This window comes from Acipenser ruthenus, chromosome 28 (genome assembly GCF_902713425.1).
Source record: "Acipenser ruthenus chromosome 28, fAciRut3.2 maternal haplotype, whole genome shotgun sequence".
Taxonomy (NCBI): domain Eukaryota; kingdom Metazoa; phylum Chordata; class Actinopteri; order Acipenseriformes; family Acipenseridae; genus Acipenser; species Acipenser ruthenus.
The window spans coordinates 2,764,190-2,784,278 of NC_081216.1; the positions used below are offsets into that span (position 1 = coordinate 2,764,190).

General features: G+C 43.2%; 2 protein-coding genes across 5 annotated transcripts in view; both read left to right on the top strand.

Moving 5' to 3' along the window:
* The window catches only part of LOC117435152 (insulin-like growth factor 2 mRNA-binding protein 1), a 50,090-nt gene extending 42,778 nt beyond the window's left edge, over positions 1-7,312 (top strand). For both annotated transcript variants that reach the window (XM_034058144.3, XM_059002946.1), the window contains exon 15: positions 299-7,312. In XM_034058144.3, coding sequence (XP_033914035.2) covers positions 299-496 — 198 coding nt within the window. In that variant the 3' untranslated portion in view covers positions 497-7,312. The remainder of the gene's footprint in view (positions 1-298) is intronic.
* A 2,411-nt stretch (positions 7,313-9,723) lies between these two features.
* si:dkey-225f5.4 (uncharacterized) lies at positions 9,724-19,106 on the top strand. Of its 3 annotated transcripts, none has more exons than XM_034057063.3 (10): positions 9,724-9,845; positions 10,450-10,540; positions 11,182-11,296; positions 11,988-12,154; positions 12,902-12,958; positions 14,487-14,647; positions 15,654-15,801; positions 16,059-16,201; positions 17,102-17,264; positions 18,930-19,106. In XM_034057063.3, exons 1-10 carry the CDS (start codon positions 9,817-9,819, stop codon positions 18,993-18,995), a joined length of 1,140 nt encoding a protein of 379 aa, XP_033912954.2. In that variant the 5' UTR covers positions 9,724-9,816; the 3' UTR covers positions 18,996-19,106. The 3 variants fall into 3 exon arrangements, with proteins under 3 accessions (XP_033912954.2, XP_058859203.1, XP_058859204.1); XM_059003220.1 differs by having other exon boundaries at positions 9,726-9,845; positions 10,423-10,540; XM_059003221.1 differs by having other exon boundaries at positions 9,726-9,845; positions 10,426-10,540.
* Positions 19,107-20,089: the final 983 nt, after the last annotated feature.

The following is a 20,089-nucleotide window of genomic DNA, read 5'->3' on the forward strand; positions in this document are numbered from 1 at the left end:
AACAAACTGCGACTTCAGTTGAAGTCATTTGTTGCCACTGTTGTGAGACGCTCATTTTAACAGAATGCTGCCAATTGCAATTTCTATGGTGAGTTGGAATTCATTAAAAGGGAATGGGAATTGAAAAACGGGACTTGACCCCCAAACGCTGACTTCGGCCGCTTCTCAGCGTTTCTTACCTTCTCACAGGCCGTGGTGTTCTTTGAAAGTTAATATAGACCTTGAGGTCCCTCTGAAACTGTAAGGGATCAAGTCAGTTTGACAGATCGATTGATTCCTGTTCTTCTTCTCCTCCTAGCTGGCACAGCGCAAGATCAGAGACATCCTGGCACAGGTGAAGCAGCAGCAGAAAGGAGGGTTCCACCAGCATCACCAGCACTCCCAGCAAATCCAGCACTCCCAGCAACAGCCTGAGGAGGAGGAGGCTGTGTCCCAGTCCCAACCCCCTCCTCCCCAGCCGCAGCAGCTTGAGCAGCAGGCGGGGCGGAGAAAGTGAGGCGACAGGGAGCAGGGAGAACACCGAGAGAGAGACAGAGAGAGAGAGAGAGAAACAAAGAACGAAAGAAAAAAATGAAACCCTGCGAAAGAGAAAATCCAAATGAGTAAATAGAGAAAGAGAGATAGAAAAAATAAGACAGAAAAGAAAAGAAAATGGAAACCAGATGCCAGGCCAAAGGATGACTGGAAATGAAAAAAATTTAAATGTTACAAAATTAAAACTAAATGCACTCCCTTAATAAAAGTTATAGCAAAGTGTAATAAAGCATAGAGAAAGCATGGCAAAGCATAGGCAAGCGTGGGAAAGCGTGTTTTAAAAAAAAAAACATGGTAAATGATGGGAAATGGTAAAATGACCCTGCAAATTTACTGCGGTAAACGTTTACAAGGGCACACAGACAGAGTGACCAGCGTGCTGTAGTTTGATTCTGCATGTACTGACTGACTTGACAGCTTTTGACAAACACAAAGTCTTGGATACATTTTTTTATATATATAAACACCAGCAATATATTTGCTATTGCTTGTGATATTATTTTTCCTCTCCATCTGAATATTTTTAAATGTGTATTATCAAATATTCAAGTTTTATTATTATACATTTTGTATTATTATTAATACAATTGTATTATTATTTTTTTTAATTCTGTTATGATCACATGGTTTATTGAAACCTTTATTAAAATAACATTCAAATAAAACATGACTTTGATGTTGTGAAAAAAGCTCTCAATTATGAACATAATGGTGGGGGGGGGGATATATCCCCTTTCTATAGTGTTCTGTAAGAAGTAAATAAAATGTCTTCATTTCCAGTCATTCTTCATTTTAAAGGTGTTTTTCTTTTAAGAATATGTATATAAAGAGATTAAACTATTATATTAGAGCAATGAGGAAACCTAGAAAGGTAAGAGAACAGGGGTTGCGTAGCTTGCGTTCGACAGTCTCGGTCGCTCTCTGTGCGTAATGATGTCATCAGAATGCCGAGCCCGCTGGTCACATGACAAGGCAAGCGAGCATGCGAGAGAGGAGGCGGCCATTTATACTTACCATTGCCAACAATTTCAACATATTTTATTTAAAAATAATTAGCTGAAGCAACCGGCACGCTGTTAAGATCAGAGACGTTGCAGACAGTTTAGATGCCGTCATCAGATGCTAGCTAAAAATGAACGAGCCAACTGTAGTGTATGCGCACAGTGTTTGCATTTAAGTGTGCTATAATGACGTATATATATATAGAATGATCTTCTCTTCCTTGAACAAAGCGTGGAAACAGCAAGAAAGTTGTGAGGCCGGGAGTTTCCAGTATTGTTAAGGGGAGGCTGCCCCCTGGCGGTGCGATAGAGCATTACTCCTGTGTTCGCACGCGGAGTTGTATCTGAAGTTGGCAAACTGAGTAATCTCTAGAATGCGTTGTGTACACCAGCATACAAATAATAACGAAGGAACATGACAAAAATCCATATAGTCTAAACTGTTCTACCCATATCTATATCATTTTAGAATTGGAACTCCACATCAGAACTGTCTATGTCACAGTGTTCTAGAACATTCATCTGTAAGTCACTTGAACTTTCACATTTTACAGCATCAGTCTGCCCGGCTATTTCCACCAAGCTATCTGAAGAAGGCGGAAGCCAAAACGTTGCAGCTAATTAGTTACAGTACCTCTGGGGGCGAGTTTGCCCACTTCAGAAAAAAGAAACGCTGCTTGTTTTTTTTAATTTTTAATTTTATTATAAAACATTTTATAAGTGTTTAAACGCCTAACGCTTCCCCTGGAGAGAGAGGGAGAGAGAGAGAGAAGTGAAAAAAGAGGAGAGAGCGCACACCCTAAACTGCGCCGCTCAACCGTGCGGGTTTCGAGAGACGGAAGGGAGGATAAGAGGGTGAGAAAGAAAGAACGAGAAAAGAAAAAAAAAACCTACCTCAAGGTGTAGTTACCTCAATGTTTGTCCCTTACTTTTTTTTTTTTTTTTGCTTGCTGGTATTTTATATAAAGCTGATAGTCTTGAATATTTTATTTTTTTAAATAAAAAAGCGAGAGAGAGCGATAGAAGGTAATTTTTTTCTGTTTGTTTTACGTTGAGATGAGCCACAGGGCTGCGCTATACGTGTTAGGAAAGTCAGATATAATAATATTAATAACGTTTATAAAAAGGTGCGGCGCGAGCTTGTGGAGGATTTTTTTTTTTTTAATTTTAAAATAGGTCGGCCTTGCCTGTGGGGTTACGCGGATACAGACGTGTCACTGTCACGGTACACATTGCTAAATGCACACAAGTAAGTCATTTCATTCGTGCTTCTACAAGTGTTCTGAGCGGATCCATCCAAAGTGGAGGCGAGGATTTGATACTGTAGACTCTACTTCACATTATTTTTGCCCCGTAGGGATTTCTGTCCTTTGGAAAAGCGTGTATAAATGCATAGATGTTTTTCACAGTTTTAGCAACTTCTTGAAACCCACAGAGTTCAAACAAAGGGAAATAATTTCCATTTGAATCGTGCATTTCCATTGTGCGCTGTTGTGTGGTGTGCAGTGATACTGCATGAAGTAAGTCCATCATGTAAATACAGTATTTAAAATGAGCGTGACGCGGACAGTCAGGTCAGACCGTTACCTCTCATCCTCCAGACAACGAGGTTCTGTAAAGAAACAAACAAAAAAAAAGATTTACAAAATGACTAGCGATAGCCTCGGTTTACGTCTTTCTTTTTTAAACAGAGGAATTTAAATGGGATCAAACAAATACATGACTATACGTAAAAACAAAAAATGACTACAACATACAAAGTAAACAAAACCTGTATTGCCTAGTATGACACGTAAATAGCAGAGGAAAACATCTCCATCCACACCTGCTCCACCGATCGCTTCTTTAAGAAACACACCGCCATCGAGAAAGCACAGTAGCGTTTAAATATGTACCTTATCAGAAGTTAGTCTATTCCATTATTTGTGCTTCCGTTTTATTTTTATATTTTTTTAAAGAGAAGGATTATCTATCATTCTGAGTATTTTTTGGAGGGGGGGGGGGTGTCATACAGACAGGCAGATTTTTTTTTTTTTTTAAATGGCCAAATTGCAGAAGGCATAAAAGGCCTATATACTATAGTCCTGGTCATCATTATTCATGAGATTTATAGAAACTCCCAGAAGTGACGCTCGCATGTGATTACGTGCAATCGTGCTGGAGTCATGACATGCGCCACCTACAGTGCCGGTCGTGTAATGGCAGCTGTAGAGTGGAAACGCTCAAATTCAGAATTTGTGTTTTCTTTGTGCTATACAAGTATAAATGAAACGAAGCAGACGATTGTGACCACTAAAAATGCGACTGGGAAAATATCATTTCATTTTACTATAGCTTCTCACAATACCATTTTAAATAAGTCATTATAAATACATTACAGAGCACTAATAGTCCACACCACCCTGAAATAGACTAATATAACATTTAACCTTTTATTCTACATTCGACACTGCTACCAATAATACCTTGCATCATTAACGAGTTATTGGTTGTTATCCAACTATTCATCGGACTTATGAAAACGGGTGTGTGTGATCTTCATGCATATTTGCTGTTAATTACAATATATTCTAATTATAATTCTGACGTCTAAAGCGCACAGACTGTCTGGAGTGGTAAGTCAGGTCTTTACCAGAGATCTACCTGTATGTCCCGCCAAAAATAATCACAGAATGTTAGGATTGCCTGTCTTAAAGCCTCTATATAAAACTGCTCATGCAACGGCACACACACAACTTATTCAGACTTCGGCATTTTATTGTATTTCTTTTAACGTTTTCTTTTTTCATTCTGTTTTAATTTTTTTTATGTTGAACAGCAAGCGATATTCGGACATCTGGTTATAACAAGTGTTTCATCAGCATCAACCAAAATCTCAAAAGAAAAAAAAATCAAAGTAAAAAAAAAAAGTGCTATTTGGATTAATAACAAATAATTGTATATGGGGAGGGGAGCGTGAGTGTGTGGGACACTGCAGCTCTCTCTTCTCTCTCTCTCTCTTCTCTCTATCTCTCTCCTATCTCTCTCTTCTCTATCTGTCTCTCTCCTATCTCTCTCTTTATCTGTCTCTCTCCTATCTCCTCTTTCTCTCCACTCTCTTTCTCTCTCCTCCCTCTGTCCTCTCTATCTCCTCCCTCTCCTCTTTCTCTCCACTCTCTCTTTCTCTCTCCTCCCTCTCCTCTCTCTTCTCTCCTCTCTTTCTCCTCCCTCTCCTCTCTCTTCTCTCCTCTCTTTCTCCTCCCTCTCCTCTCTCTCCTCTCCTCTCTTTCTCCTCCCTCTCATCTCTCTCTCTCTCTCTCTAGCAGTACGACGATGGGGACCTCTTAACCCCTCTACAAAATCGCCCCTCACCCGCTTCCTAAATTTCTGTTTTCTTAGACTTCAGTCTTTTTTTCGGGGTGGTTATTATTATTATTATTTTGTTTTATTTTCATTATTTTTTCCGTTTGTTTTTGACAATATGGCACAGTAGAATCGCTTTGCCGAAATAAAACCAATACACAAACACAAATATAAATATATATAAACCATCATTTTGTGTGTGTGCTATATATATATATACAAAATGATGGTTGATTTTAAAGATATGAAAAAAGGTTACATCATCACATGCAGTTTGAGCAATCGTCTGTATTTTGTCGTGTATTTAACAAACTAATTATGTGACTTAAAATGAACGAACCGAAAAGAGATACGTAACAAAACAACGCATCAGCCTAGCAGCTTTTTGATTGACTGTCATTTAAAACCGATTCGCACACACCTCGATTCAATCAATATTATTTTACAGTACAGCAACGGCGCTGTCGTGTAGGGCGCCTTAGGTAGAAGTTAGCCCAGTAAAAAGGCCAGGCTAGACCAGTTGTTTTGTCGTTTTGTCTAGTCTAGGGTTTCAGACTTATCTATTAATAAACACCTCGGTACTTGTGTGTGTTTTTCACGAAGGGGGTGCAGCGTTTGTCACAGGTTCCCTGCTTTCAGATGTGTTTGGTTAAGACAGTATAGGAGTTAATATATGTACAGTATAGCTAATGTTTTATCTCAATGAAATACATTGATGGTATCATTTTTTAAATAAAAACATATATAGGCCTATGTTAAAAGTAAAGCAAGGATTTACAGCCGCCTGCGGGGATGGGACTCCCTTTGCATAGCAGTGTGCTCCATTCCTGGTCTTAGTATGAGTTTAATAAGACCCCTCTGAGCTTACTGCCTATTGTGTGGCTGGAATGGGTGACACTGCTATGCAGTACGGAGCCTTATTTCCATCCCTTGAGCCTCTTATAGGAAGACTGGTGCAAATGGCCTCGCTTTTCTTAGTTGTATTAAGCACATGCATGCTCTCTGGTGATGTTGATAGAATCACAAACTGCTACTTTTGCAAAGAACCATAAAAAATCGAGAATGTCTTTTTTTAATTTTTTGCTTGGTCCTTCATCATCACACTCTGACTGGAATAGAGGGCAACGTCACTGTTAAATCTTGTTTTTATACAAACACCCAACACGACTGAAAGGCGTCACGCCGGACAGAATGCATTCATTAATTAATACAACTACCTCAACACTTTTGTCAAAAGATTGTTTAACACAAATAAATACATAAATAAATTAACAAAATAATAATAATAATGAATCCTAACATTTGCAATATCTTCTCTGCTACCATGTCGTTTTTTTTTCTTTTGTTTTTTCTCAAAAACACACGCAAGAATCCTGTTTTTTTTAATAATTTGTATTTTATTTTATTAATATTATTATTATTATTATTATTTTGTATTCCTCTCCGGGTTGGGTTTGTAAAAAAAAAAAAAAAAAAAAAAAAAAGTGCACAGGAGCGAGCGTGTGTCGACGCGAAGAGAAAAATATTACCGGGCCCGGTTGGGCGGGTCAAACGGAGTAAGGCGGAAAATTCTCGATTCTTAAGATACAGCCATTTTAATTATATTCTATAGATCAGAGGAAGACCGCCAGTTAAGTGAACTCTCTGAGATTTCATGACTGAAGCGCCACGTCCTGTTAACTGGGGTAGCGATGGTCAAAATATCCTGGGGGGGTTCAGAACGTTTCCCCGTTACATCGCCAACTCCTCCCGCCCAAACTCTCTCCAAGCACGGCACAGACCCGCCTCGCACTTCCAATCCAGCACGCACGATTAGCTTTTTCTTTTCTTTCTTTGTTTTAACCATTGAAATGTTTTTGTTGATCTACCTCTTAGGATATAATAGCAAAAAAAAATAGTAATAACAATAGCCTACTAATTAAAAAGTAAAAAAAAAGAAGAAATCGGTTAGTGGCATTTAAAAAAATAAAATAAAATGTACAAATACTTTTAACTTCTTCCAAAGATGATTTTTGCTCCCCCCATAACTAGAACAAAAAGTAAAATAATTAAAGAAAAATGAGAAAAGTACTCGGTTTTATTTCCCATTTTCATGTAGTCCTTCCTCATTCGGTTCTTGCATTTTAACCTCGAATTCTTACACTTTTTGTATTGATTTTACAATGATGACATGGGATTGTAATTCTTGTTTAATTGTTGCATTAGAATATTTCTTTCTCTGTAAACTAAGCTGGTAAAGGATGTTTCAATCAGCATGTTAATAAAAGATCAACAATATTCAAAAGGATTGTGATAGGGTGCAGGGGCACGCCACGCGTGTTTTTTTCTTTCTTTCTTGAACCTGTTTTGTTTTAGTTCTACAGCAACACTTTTTAACTCCTTGTAAACAAACAACGCATAGAAAACAATGTGTTAATAAAAACTTTAAAAATAAAGCTTTGCGTTCATCGTATATTTATATATAATCCACTGTGTTTGAAAAAAAAGGTATTCAACTTTGCTTTCATTTGTAGTGTGTTTTCCAATGTTGACAAGACCACGTTGAGACTGTGTGTGTGTGTGTGTACCTCTGTGTGTACCTCTGCTTGCTTGTGTGTGTGTGTACCTCTGCTTGCTTGTGTGTGTGTGTGTGTACCTCTCTGTGTGTGTACCTCTGCTTGCTTGTGTGTGTGTGTGTGTACCTCTCTGTGTGTGTACCTCTGCTTGCTTGTGTGTGTGTACCTCTCTGTGTGTGTACCTCTGCTTGCTGGTGTGTGTGTGTGTGTGTACCTCTGCTTGCTTGCTTGTGTGTGTGTACCTCTGTGTGTGTACCTCTGCTTGCTTGTGTGTGTGTACCTCTGCTTGCTTGTGTGTGTGTGTGCCTCTGCTTGCTTGTGTGTGTGTGTGTGTGTGCCTCTGCTTGCTTGCTTGTGTGTGTGTGTACCTCTCTGTGTGTGTACCTCTGCTTGCTTGTGTGTGTGTGTGTGTGTGTGTGTGTGTACCTCTGCTTGCTTGTGTGTGTGTGTGTACCTCTCTGTGTGTGTGTGCCTCTGCTTGCTTGCTTGTGTGTGTGTGTGTGTGTGTGTGCCTCTGCTTGCTTGCTTGCTTGTGCCTCTGCTTGCTTGTGTGTGTGTGCCTCTGCTTGCTTGTGTGTGTGCCTCTGCTTGCTTGTGTGTGTGCCTCTGCTTGCTTGTGTGTGTGTGTGTTTCTGCTTGCTTGCTTGTGTGTGTCTCTGCTTGCTTGCGTGTGTGTGTGTGTGCCTCTGCTTGCTTGCTTGTGTGTGTGTGTGTGTGTCTCTGCTTGCTTGTGTGTGTGTGTGTGTGCCTCTGCTTGCTTGCTTGTGTGTGTGTGTGTGTGTGTGTTTCTGCTTGCTTGCTTGTGTGTGCCTCTGCTTGCTTGCTTGTGTGTGTGTGTGTGTGTGTGTGTGTGCCTCTGCTTGCTTGCTTGTGTGTGTGTGTGTGTGTGTGTGTGTGTGCCTCTGCTTGCTTGCTTGTGTGTGTGTGTGTGTGTGTGTGTGTGTGTACCTCTTTATTTATTTATTTCTTAGCAGACGCCCTTATCCAGGGCGACTTACAATTGTAAAAAGATATCACATTATACATTATTTCACATTATACTGATATCACATTATTTTTACATACAATTACCCATTTATACAGTTGGGTTTTTACTGGAGCAATCTAGGTAAAGTACCTTGCTCAAGGGTACAACAGCAGTGTCCCCCACTGGGGATTGAACCCACAACCCTCCAGTCAAGAGTCCAGAGCCCTAACCACTACTCCACACTGCTGCCCTCTGCTTGCTTGCTTGTGTGTGTGTGTGTGTGTGTGTGTGTGTGTCTGTGTGTGTGTGTGTGTGTGTACCTCTGCTTGCTAGTGTGTGTGTGTGTACCTCTGCTTGCTTGCTTGCTTGTCTGTGTGCCTGTGTGTGTTCACACAATATATTACGGACTGGGTGTTATCAAATTATGTATTTTCTTTCTTGTCCTTAGTGGTCAGTATTGCAGTTACTCAAATACTGAGCATATATACATTCAGTCCGGATCTGTTCCGGTGTTTCAGTTCAGGAGTTGCTCCACTGTTCCAGTTTCCTGCCATAGAGATCTGTAACCCAGGCTAGATCTGCCAGGGTGTCTTTATAGCATTAAGAGCCGTTCGCATCCTGTACACGCTTTCCTTGAGAACGGCTGGCAAGACCCGCAGCGCACTAGACCGGACGCGACATCTAGCCTGGATTACGATGTCTATGGCTATAGCAACTACAGCAACTACAGCTGTGTCCCAAAATATAGCATCACCCTATATAATTAACTGATTTTACTTTATAAAGTCGAATGAAACCAGCCGAATAATGTCACGTTAACATATCGAATTACGCTTTGTAGTTTTCCAGATACATAACGAAAAACTAACTAAATTGAAAAATGTGACATTTTAAAATCAACACGAAATACTGTACTACCATTAGGCTATGGCTTCCGGTAGACTTTTGCCATATCATTTTGCAGTTTCTTTGATTACATGATAAATAAAAGATCAAAATTATGTGCATACATTTTTTTTAATGAATGTCTCAATCCTAAAATTCTAGGGGATTCCAAACTTTTAGACACCGCTACAGAACTCGTACGAAAGACCCAAGTGATTGCAAACATCACATAAAGGCTAGTCTTGGCATGGCTTCCCTATTGAAGAACCTGTTCATTTGGGGTTAAACTGAATGTAAACTGAAAAAAAAAATGCGTGGATTTGAAGAAGCAACATCAATTCGTGAAACGACGTCAACGCTTCACTTGCCACACACAAGATGGCGCCCGAAGTCCGGCGGGGTTTGACTGTCTTCCTCTTGCCTTGTGATTCGCTAGACTTCTTCAACCGACCTCAAGGTTTGACCAATGGGAAGCCGATCAGAATATGACTCGCGGGCCGGTTGTTTTTGAAAATCTTATTCATTCGGAAAGATGGCGACGGCTGAGGAATCTGTGAGAATGTAAGTTTACAATAACACTTGCATATTTAATCAACATAAAGATATATATTGTTATGCCACATTAGTTGGGACGAAATAATATTTTTTTAAGTTGTAATAATATTTAGGGGAAGGAAGGATTCGAATTTGGAAGACGGTGTCGTGTGCCGCTTTCACTGTCGAAAATAAATATGTTGAATATTTTACAAACAGAGTTTAAAACGTTCCACATATATAAAAAATGTAATTAATGTTATCCATAACAAGAATAAATACTCACAGCCGCCTTTTGGGGCTTTCTTATAATGCCAGTAGAAATGATACTGCCGCTAATCAAACTCCAAAGACTGCAGTAGTAAGCCAAGGACGATGGGGGCGAGAATGATTATATTTTACTGGCGCTGAAATTTAACAGTTTTGTATTTTAAGAACGTGCTTTGTGCGGCGACTATCGTCAGCAGCTGCCTTTGACAGTAAAACATCTTTACTGTTTAAAAAAACGACAGATCTGCCAGCAGTTTGATTTCTGTAAATGTGTGAGCTAACCCAGGGTGGTGTTTCGGGATAGAGCTGCACCAGCATGTTTTTTTTTTTTAAGAAGTGCGGTCATGTTTTCTGCTGGCAGCTTGCTGGAGCGGTGTGACGGCGCGGCGGTCTCTCCCCACTCTGTGCCGGATAAACATGACAAAATCGAGGTTCTCTTGGGATACTTCGTGGTGAGTACACGACGCTACCAGTACCCTGCCCCACTGTGTGTCACACCCTTCCCGCACTGGGGTGATCATTTACCCCTGGAACAAATATCCGTATATTCCTAAGCAAACCCTGCATTAAATGTATTAAATAAATAAACGACCATGCTCGTATTTTTTCATGAAACAGAATTTATAAATGACTTTATCAAAACATATCTTGCAAAGGAAACCTATATGTAAATTACAATGGGAGAGTGTCCCAGCACTGCTTATGTATACTTCCCAGTTTCACCCAATCCAGGTTTTACTAGGAGCTTGATTAGCTACAGTGTGTGTAGCGAACAAGCTCAGGTGTGTCTTATTAAACTCTTAGTAAAACCAGGAATGGATCAGATTGCTATGCAACAGGAGTCATTTCCATCCCTGAATAAACACGGGTGTCAAACTCCAGCCTTCGAGGGTCGCCTTCCGGTTTTCATTCCAACTTCAGCTCTCAATTAACTTAATTGATGGAATGATTTGTTATATTAATATTTTTCTAGGTCTTTTACAGTTGAGGATTTAAAAAAAACGAAACAAAAAGTCTGAAGACACCGCGGCCCCTCCAGGAATGGAGTTTGGCCCCTGTGCTGGATAATATGAAGGCTTCTCTCTCTTATCAGGAAAGCTGCAGGAAGAACCAACTGCTGTGTCGTCAGCTGCATGTGCTGGACTCCCTCCTGTCTGTGCTTGAAACCATGGACCCCCAAAACCTGGACCCAGACCCCCAAGACTTCCGTAAGCCTCCACTCTTAATATTCTGTTCAGCCACCTTCCAAAGAAACAGTAATAAGCACAGGACACCCTCATGCATGTTCTGACTCTGTGGCAAGCGCGATGCAGGGATGGAAGCGAGACTCCCGCTGCACAGCGGTTTGATCCCTTCCTGCTTTCACTGTGGGTTTAATAGTAAGACACACCTGAGCTTGTTACCTGTACGATGGGGCAAATCAAACTAGTAGTAAAAACCCCGGAATGGGTAAAACTGCTATGCAACTGGAGTCCTATTTCCACCCCTGCAACGTGTGGGAAAGAAAGCACGCTTTAACCGATATTAAGACCGCTGTTATGAGATGATCGCTTTCCTTTTCGTGCGGCACAGATCGATTGATTCTGATCGAGCTCTCCACAGACGATGGTCGCTGGTGTCGATCGGGCTGGTTTGCATTCAGAGAGAAGGAACAGCTGCTTGGCCAATGTGTCATTTGCTTATTACTAGGGTGATCCCGATACGGTGCATTTTGTGCAAAGCATAAGAAGACAAAACGATCATTTAATGACGAACTGTTCAGTTGAAAAAAAAAAATAATGAGGTAGGATAGCATGCATTTCCCAACCAGCTGTAACACACACACACACATATTCTTCATTCAAGAACCGCTCTGTGGACATCTAAAATGGCGCGGTGGTTTATTTTTTTGTAATCGAGGCGCGGGTGAGAAGGAGATGCACGGGGTGTGGAAGGGCTTGAAACGTCAGTTCCAGGAGGAGAGGCAGCAGAACGAGGCACTGATCGCTGTGGCTCTGGAGAAGGGGAGGCGCCTGCAGGAGGCTAGGGGAGCCCTCGAGGAGCTGCTGCACAAACTGGAGCTGAAGGTATTCGTCCCAGTGCAGCCTCCACACAGCTGACTGCCGTTCTTACGAGTGGGATCCCTTGTAAAAGTCTACCACAGTGTTGTTGCATGGTACTTTTGCAGTTTTACTGTGCATTTACCATAGTTTGACATGTTTATTAATGTGCTACCATACCTCTCTGTGCTTTACAATGCTTGCCTATGCTTTACCACACCTCTCTGTGCTTTACAATGCTTCCCTATGCTTTACCATAACTCTCTGTGCTTTACAATGCTTGCCTATGCTTTACCATACCTCTCTGTGCTTTACAATGCTTCCCTATGCTTTACCATGCTGTCACTGTGCTTTACAATGCTTCCCTATGCTTTACCACACCTCTCTGTGCTTTACAATGCTTCCCTGTGCTTTACAATGCTTCTCTATGCTTTACCATACCTCTCTGTGCTTTACAATGCTTCCCTATGCTTTACCAGACCTCTCTGTGCTTTACCATACCTCTCTCTGCTTTACAATGCTTGCCTATGCTTTACCATACCTCTCTGTGCTTTACAATGCCTCCCTATGCTTTACCATACCTCTCTGTGCTTTACAATGCCTCCCTATGCTTTACCATACCTCTCTGTGCTTTACCATGCTGTCACTGTGCTTTATTACACTGTGCTGTGCTTTCACTATGGGAAGCTTTTATAAGTGATGGTGGGGTGAGAGGTTCACCAATTCTGTCTTGTTTAACACTTTATTTCTTTTATTTATTTTTTTCTTTTAAAGAAAGCGAAATTTGAAGAAAACCAGCAAAGTCAAATGGCAAAGCAGCAGCAGGACAAGGTTTGGGCGTTTTTTTTATTTGCGTTCGGGTTTAGTTTGAAGGTTTTTAGTGTCCGCATCCCATTCTCTGTTAAAGTCCTTGTAGCTAATAGGGGGTGTGCTAACCCTCGGACCCGCAGAGGATGCGGAGGTCCTTGGTTCATGCCTTTGTCACGTCTCTCTTCGATTATTGCAATGCCCCTTTTTCATCTTCCTGCTCGCTCGCTCGGTCGTTTGCAGCTGGCACACAGTGCAGCGGCTGGACTCTGGATGGGCACTAGACTTGCGCGTTTGCGCTGGCTTGCTGTCTGTTCCCGTGCCACTTCCAAGATTCTGCTGCTGACAGACAAGACCCTACATGGTCAGGGTCCTTCTGACATCATGGACCTTCTGAGCCCATACATCCCAGGGAGACGGCTCAGGTCTTCCGATTCAGGACTTCTTCAATGCATTTCACCCAAGCCTATTCCTCTGGGTGGGCACAGCTGTAGTTGCATTGCACCTTCCTTAAGGAGCTCTCTGCCCAGCTGCATTAGAAACTCTGCTTCAGTTTCTCAGTTTAGAACTTCTCTCAAAACACACCTCTTTCAGCTGTCTGCTGGTCTTAGGTTTCCGAGGATTTGAAATATGAAATAAGAGATTTTTATTAACTTTTTTAATCTTGTTTTTATGCTTACACTGTTTTTTTTTTTTTTTACCAATGTATTTGGAAAATTCTGATTTTATCTTGTTTGTATTTAAGTTTACAATGTTTATAAATTCATTTGTATTTTGGACATTTTGATTGTGCAGTGCCTTTGGACACTGCGGTGCGAAAGGCGCTATATTTAAATTAAAGTTTGTTATTATTATTATTATTATTATTATTATTATTATTATTATTATTATTATTATTATTATTATTTGTTTATTTAGCAGACGCCTTTATCCAGGGTGACTTACAGAGACTAGGGTGTGTGAACTGTGCATCAGCTGCAGAGTCACTTACAATTACATCTCACCCGAAAGACGGAGCACAAGGAGGTTAAGTGACTTGCTCAGGGTCACAGTAAGTCAGTGGCTGAGGTGGGATTTGAACCGGGCACCTCCTGGTTGCAAGCCTTTTTCTTTAACCTCTGGACCACACAGCCTCATATTATTATTGTTATTGTTATTATTAGTTATCGGACAGTATTAAATATATGCATTCATGAATGTGTTGATTTCAAAATAAGAAAAGCTGTCCTTCCCTCACCTTTACAACCGAGTACCAACCAATGGCAATTAACTTCCCGCACTGAGTGTTTAAAAAGCCGATCGGAAGCAAATTTTTGTCCAGAGCTGTATGTGATGATTATTCTTAATTACATTTTTGTTTCAACAGTTAGATCAGTGGTTCTCAACCCTGGTCCAATTCACGATTGGTTCAGTTAAGGGTTGGGTTAAGTAAGTGAGAGCTCAGTTGAAACGGAAACCAGAGGACCAGGGTTTGGAACCACTGCGTAAGATTTATTTATTTGTTTGTTTGTTTATTTGTTTGTTTGTGTTTGTCGTTGTCTGTGTGTCGCAGGACAGGGCGCAGTGTTTTCTGCAGCGGAGGGAGGAGCTGGAGGCTGCACTGGAGCAGGGCAGGAGGAACCTGCAGCGCTGTGACGAGAACATCCTGCAGCTCAAACAGGAAGTGCAGGACATGCAGAAGCAGTTCGGCCAGGGCACCAGGGAGCTCGACAGGTGAGCGCAGAGTCAGGGATGGAAATGAGACTCCTGTTGCACAGCAGAGTTACCCTTTCCAGGTTTTGTATCACCAGATTGGTTAGCGCCAGGAATAGAAAGAAGACAAGCGTTGAACTGACAACAGAACTGGCACAGGGCACAGGTGTCGTCGTCCATCCATCAACGGTCCAAAGCACCACTGACCATTGTTCCATAGTCCAATGCCTGTGTTCTTGTGCATGTTTTAGCCTTTTAGTCTTGTTCCCCTTTCTTAATAGAGGTATTCTTACTGCAACACATCCTTCAAGTCCTGATTTCAAGAGTGACCTTCGTTCTGTTGATTTGATGGACAGCGACACCTGTGCCCTGTGCCAGTTCTGTTGTCAATTCAACACTTGTCTTCTTTCTATTCCTTAAGGATATTATCTTCAGGTATCGCTCATCCTTGTTAGACAGCTTTTTGGGTCTTCCAGTCCTGGGTTTGTCAATTACAGATGCTGATTCTCTGTACTTGTTGATTATGCTTCGGATACCACACCTTGAAAATCGAGTGATGCGAGCGATTTCACTCAATGTGTTTCCTTCTTTATGCAAGTCAAGGTTGTTATAATAATAGAAAACTCTAGTGGAGGCTTTGAGTAAATTGTTGATGCTCAAAATGCATCAGAGTAGAACAATGCAACAAGTCTAAGACTTTTGCACAGCAGTTTAGGTAAAGAGCTCAGATGTGTCTTATTAAACTCATAGTAAAACCAGGAGTGGATCAAACTGCTGTGCATCGCGAGTCTTGTTAAACTGAAGTGCAGTTCATTTAAATGCATTGTGGGCTCATTGTTAATGTCTTATAATACAGCAGGGATGGAGATAGACTCCCGTTGCACAGGAGTTTAATTTTTTTGTAATTTATTTTGTTTTTAAACCTTTTACAGCCATTCTTAGTATTATCGTTGTTGTTATCATCAGCAGCCTCATTATTATTATCAGTGCTGATATTGTACATGTTGTCGTGTCTCTGTTATTCCAGGACTCTGGAGCTGTTTCGGGAGCTGCAGGGTGTGGGGATCCTGTCCCTGAGCGAGGAGGGGATCACTGTGCAGCTCCGAGCCGCCTCACACACAGAACCGCTGCACGTGAGCCTGCACTGGAGGGGGGACGAGACGCTGCACGTGCAGGTAAGGACAGAGAGAGACCAGGGCTACAGGCAGGTGCATACAGATACCAGGGATACAGACTAAACATGCAGGTACTCGCTCTACAGGCAAGTCACATATAAGTGTCCATGAATATATATATATACTAATATATATTAGTATAGCTGTGTAGATACAAGCTGGTTTTCAGCCGCTTGCAGTCAGAGCGGTGGGTAACCCACTCGTCGGTACGGCAGTAAGTAACACTAAAATAAAGTTTTCTGAAATCTCCCCCGCAGATGAGCAGCGCAGGAGCGGGACTGTGTGAGGCCATGCTGCTGCGGGAGCCGCTGGGGGACGTGAAGAGCGTGATCCTGGAGGCACTGCACTGCTACAGCAGCCAGGCCAGCCTGCTCTCTGACATACAGGGGCTGCAGGGCAGGTGAGGGGGGCTGGGGGGTGAGGAGGGGCTGCAGGGCAGGTGAGGGGGGCTGGGGGGTGAGGAGGGGCTGCAAGGGCAGGTGAGAGGGGCTGGGGGGTGAGGAGGGGCTGCAAGGGCAGGTGAGAGGGGCTGCAAGGGCAGATGAGGGGGGCTGGGGGGTGAGGAGGGGCTGCAGGGCAGGTGAGGGGGGTTGGGGGGTGAGGAGGGGCTGCAAGGGCAGGTGGGAGGGGCTGGGGGGTGAGGAGGGGCTGCAAGGGCAGGTGAGAGGGGCTGCAAGGGCAGATGAGGGGGGCTGGGGGGTGAGGAGGGGCTGCAGGGCAGGTGAGGGGGGCTGGGGGGTGAGGAGGGGCTGCAAGGGCAGGTGGGAGGGGCTGCAGGGCAGGTGAGAGGGGCTGCAAGGGCAGATGAGGGGGGCTGGGGGGTGAGGAGGGGCTGCAGGGCAGGTGAGGGGGGCTGGGGGGTGAGGAGGGGCTGCAAGGGCAGGTGAGAGGGGCTGGGGGGTGAGGAGGGGCTGCAGGGCAGGTGAGAGGGGCTGGGGGGTGGGGAGGGGCTGCAGGGGCAGGTGAGAGGGGCTGGGGGGTGAGGAGGGGCTGCAGGGGCAGGTGAGAGGGGCTGGGGGGTGAGGAGGGGCTGCAGGGCAGGTGAGAGGGGCTGGGGGGTGGGGAGGGGCTGCAGGGCAGGTGAGAGGGGCTGGGGGGTGAGGAGGGGCTGCAAGGGCAGGTGAGAGGGGCTGGGGGGGAGATAGAGGGTGGGGGGGTGGAAGGGACTGGGGCATGTGATCAGGAAGCTGAAGGGGATATAGGGGCTGAAGATTATATTAAAGATATATTTTTCATGTCATTTCTGGATTCTCTAAACAGTCACGCAGTTGATTCTCTCCTCTCCTCTCCTCTCCTCCAGGTTTGCTATCGACTGGCACGCTGCAGATCGGAGGCTGCTGTTTCTGAAGTCCGCCTCGGTGGTCTGCACCCTGGCCGTGGAGGAGGGGTTCCCCTCTCGTGGGCAGGTCCAGCTGGTCTCGGTGCAGGGCAAGGCCCAGCCCGTCCACGCGGCCTCACTCAGGGTGAGCCTCTCCTCTCCGTGCTGTGTAACTCAACACTAATCTGGTGCTGTTCATGCATCTCAGCATGGCATACAATTAGATGCAGTTTCATTGTGAATCTTAATGACCTGCAGCTGCTTCCTGTATTATTATTATTATTATTATTATTATTACAGGGATGGAAGTAAGACTCCCATTGCATTTTACTGTGAGTTTGACACACCAGAACTTGTTACCTGTACACTGGGGCTAATCAAGCTTGTATTAAAACTTGGAATGAGTGAAACTGCTATGCAACAGGAGTCTCATTTCCATCCCTTATTATTATTATTATTATTATTATTATTATTATTATTATTATTATTTTTGTATTTTCTGGGTGTAAAAACTGGCACGACTAGGAGAAGTACCACTCTGGACCAGCAGAGGACAGCAGCATCATTAGATTTCAGAGAGCGCTATTTACCCCCAGACTAGGGATATCGCGATATGAACTTTTTCAGTATCGCGGTATTAGTGCTGAAATTAACGTGATATTACAGGTCCGATTTTTGAAGTAATTGCCCCCATTTTTTTCTGAAAGTAAAAAACATCATCAATATTATGAGACTATCAAGAAACAAATGTGTTGCCGGTTGGAGCAATTCAATTAAATTATTCTTTTGAGTTTTTTCTTACTAGTTTTACAATCGTAACACCTTTTATGGAAGTCAGGCCTGCCTCAGAATAAAAGCAAGCAGTTCTACTGATATTAGGCATACAAAAATAAGATACATTGGTTTCAAATCAAGTGTGGGCAATTTTACTAGGAGCCTTTTAGTTGTTTTTTTTTTTAGTCCTCGGGGGCGGGGTCTCGGTGGCTGACTCCTCGGGGGCGGGGTCTCGGGGCCTGACTCCTCGGGGGCGGGGTCTCGGTGGCTGACTCCTCGGGGGCGGGGTCTCGGTGCCTGACTCCTCGGGGGCGGGGTCTCGGTGCTTGACTCCTCGGGGGCGGGGTCTCGGTGCTTGACTCCTCGGGGGCGGGGTCTCGGTGCTTGACTCCTCGGGGGCGGGGTCTTGGTGCTTGACTCCTCGGGGGCGGGGTCTCGGTGCTTTGACTCACAGTTCAGACGTATATCCCAATCGATAATGGAATAACATTTCTATTTCAGGAAACCAGGATTAAGATATATAACCTAACGTTTCACCCATTCCAGGTTTTACAATGAGCTTGATCAGCCACAGTGTGTATAGGTAACAAGCTCAGGTATGTGTCTTACTAAACTCACAGTGAAACCAGGAATGGATCAAACTGCTAAGCAATTGGGAGTTTTATTTCCATCCCTGGGCTTCAATTGCAGTCTCAGCCATCCCAATTATTTATGTATGTATGTATTGTTTATCTCCAGCATTCACGTCCTGTGCACCAGGTATTGGGACCCCCAGCTGGAACCTTGGCGTCTCTCTAGTTCTCTCTCTCTGATACGGGGTTGGGGGGACCGAATATCTGCTGCACAGGAAGGAAGGAAGGAAGTGCATTTTAGTGTGGCAGCAGGATAAAAATAGGAAACAGTCTTCATCAATATGATCAACTTAAAAATGTTATATCCTTGTTTGGTGTTTCAGTAATTGATTATCTCCTCTCTCTCTCTCCCCCTCTTTTTCTCCCCCTCTCTCCTCGCTCTACTCCCCCTCCCCTCTCTCCAGCCTCCACAGCCGAACCCCTCTCTCCTGGATTGGTTGGAGTTTCTCGATTCCTCTCCCGATGTCTGAGTGTCTCTTCCTGCTTCCTCGTCGCCTCTAGCTCTCTCGAAATTGCCCTCCTCTTGTAAACTTTTTTACTTAAATAAAGTATTTTTCTGTGTTTTTATACGTCTCCCAATAGCTGCTGTCTCATCTTGTGTTTATGCATTTAAATGAGGAAAGCTGCTTTTATTTATGTAACTAGATTCAGTTTCTTGTACCAAACTGCATATAAAAAATTCTGGCTTGTGAGACTGGATTTAAAAAAGAATATAGAGGACTGACTGAAGCATTACAGAAATGGGAATCACAGGGTGAAAGGAACTACCCTGTATCTGCAGCTGTGGTCAGGGGTGTAGCGGTACACTGAGCTCATGATAGAAAGCTTGCCTCCACTCGGAAGGAGAGCAGCTTCTCGGAGTGCATGCTGTTGAGGCATGCATCTCCTGGGGGGGAGTGAAGCCCGTCGCTGTGGGGGTGCATGTTCATCGGACAGGCCTGGAGACGGTGTTAGTTAGACACCAGGGAACACACCCCAGCAACTAGACACACTTTTACAGCAATGTGAGGCTCCAATAAAACATCACAGTGCCATGAATATATTACACCAAAGAAATTCAGACAGCTGTAACAAAGACCACTGCTATTGCTGTGCCCCCAAACTGGTCTTCTGCAGCCCTAAATTCAGCCGACAGGAGGATTTGAAAAAGACACTGCTGTAAATACACCAATAATATCAGACGTAATTGTTTTTAATATAACAAAAAAAAAATCATTTAATATGTATCTGCATGTCTGTTTAGTGTGGTTGTCAAACCCAGTGATGTCACAGGAATTTTATGTAGCCAAAAACAAATAGTTAACTAAAATGAAAAAGAAAACTGCTGTGTAGTCTAATGCTCCTACTCAGGTCTTAAATCTACTCTGATTAGGCTGTGTTATGTTGCGGAGGAAACAGGACAGTGAATTAATTCCCTCAGGCACAAGTTTCCCAGAAATACGTGAATTATTCATAGATTGTGATACTGCTGATGAGTTACGAATAGTGTCCATCTTCTACAATGATGTTTCGTTTTCCAGCTACCCCCTTTTTCCAACTACAGTAATACATTATGCATAACAAC

Bases quoted from the DNA above. Each gene is read 5' to 3' on its own strand.
- si:dkey-225f5.4 (XM_059003220.1), top strand. From the start codon at position 9,817: ATGGCGACGGCTGAGGAATCTGTGAGAAT. The intron at 10,541-11,181 runs GTGAGTACACGA...CTCTCTTATCAG, and splicing joins TTCTCTTGGGATACTTCGTG to GAAAGCTGCAGGAAGAACCA. The intron at 12,155-12,901 runs GTATTCGTCCCA...TTTCTTTTAAAG, and splicing joins TGCACAAACTGGAGCTGAAG to AAAGCGAAATTTGAAGAAAA.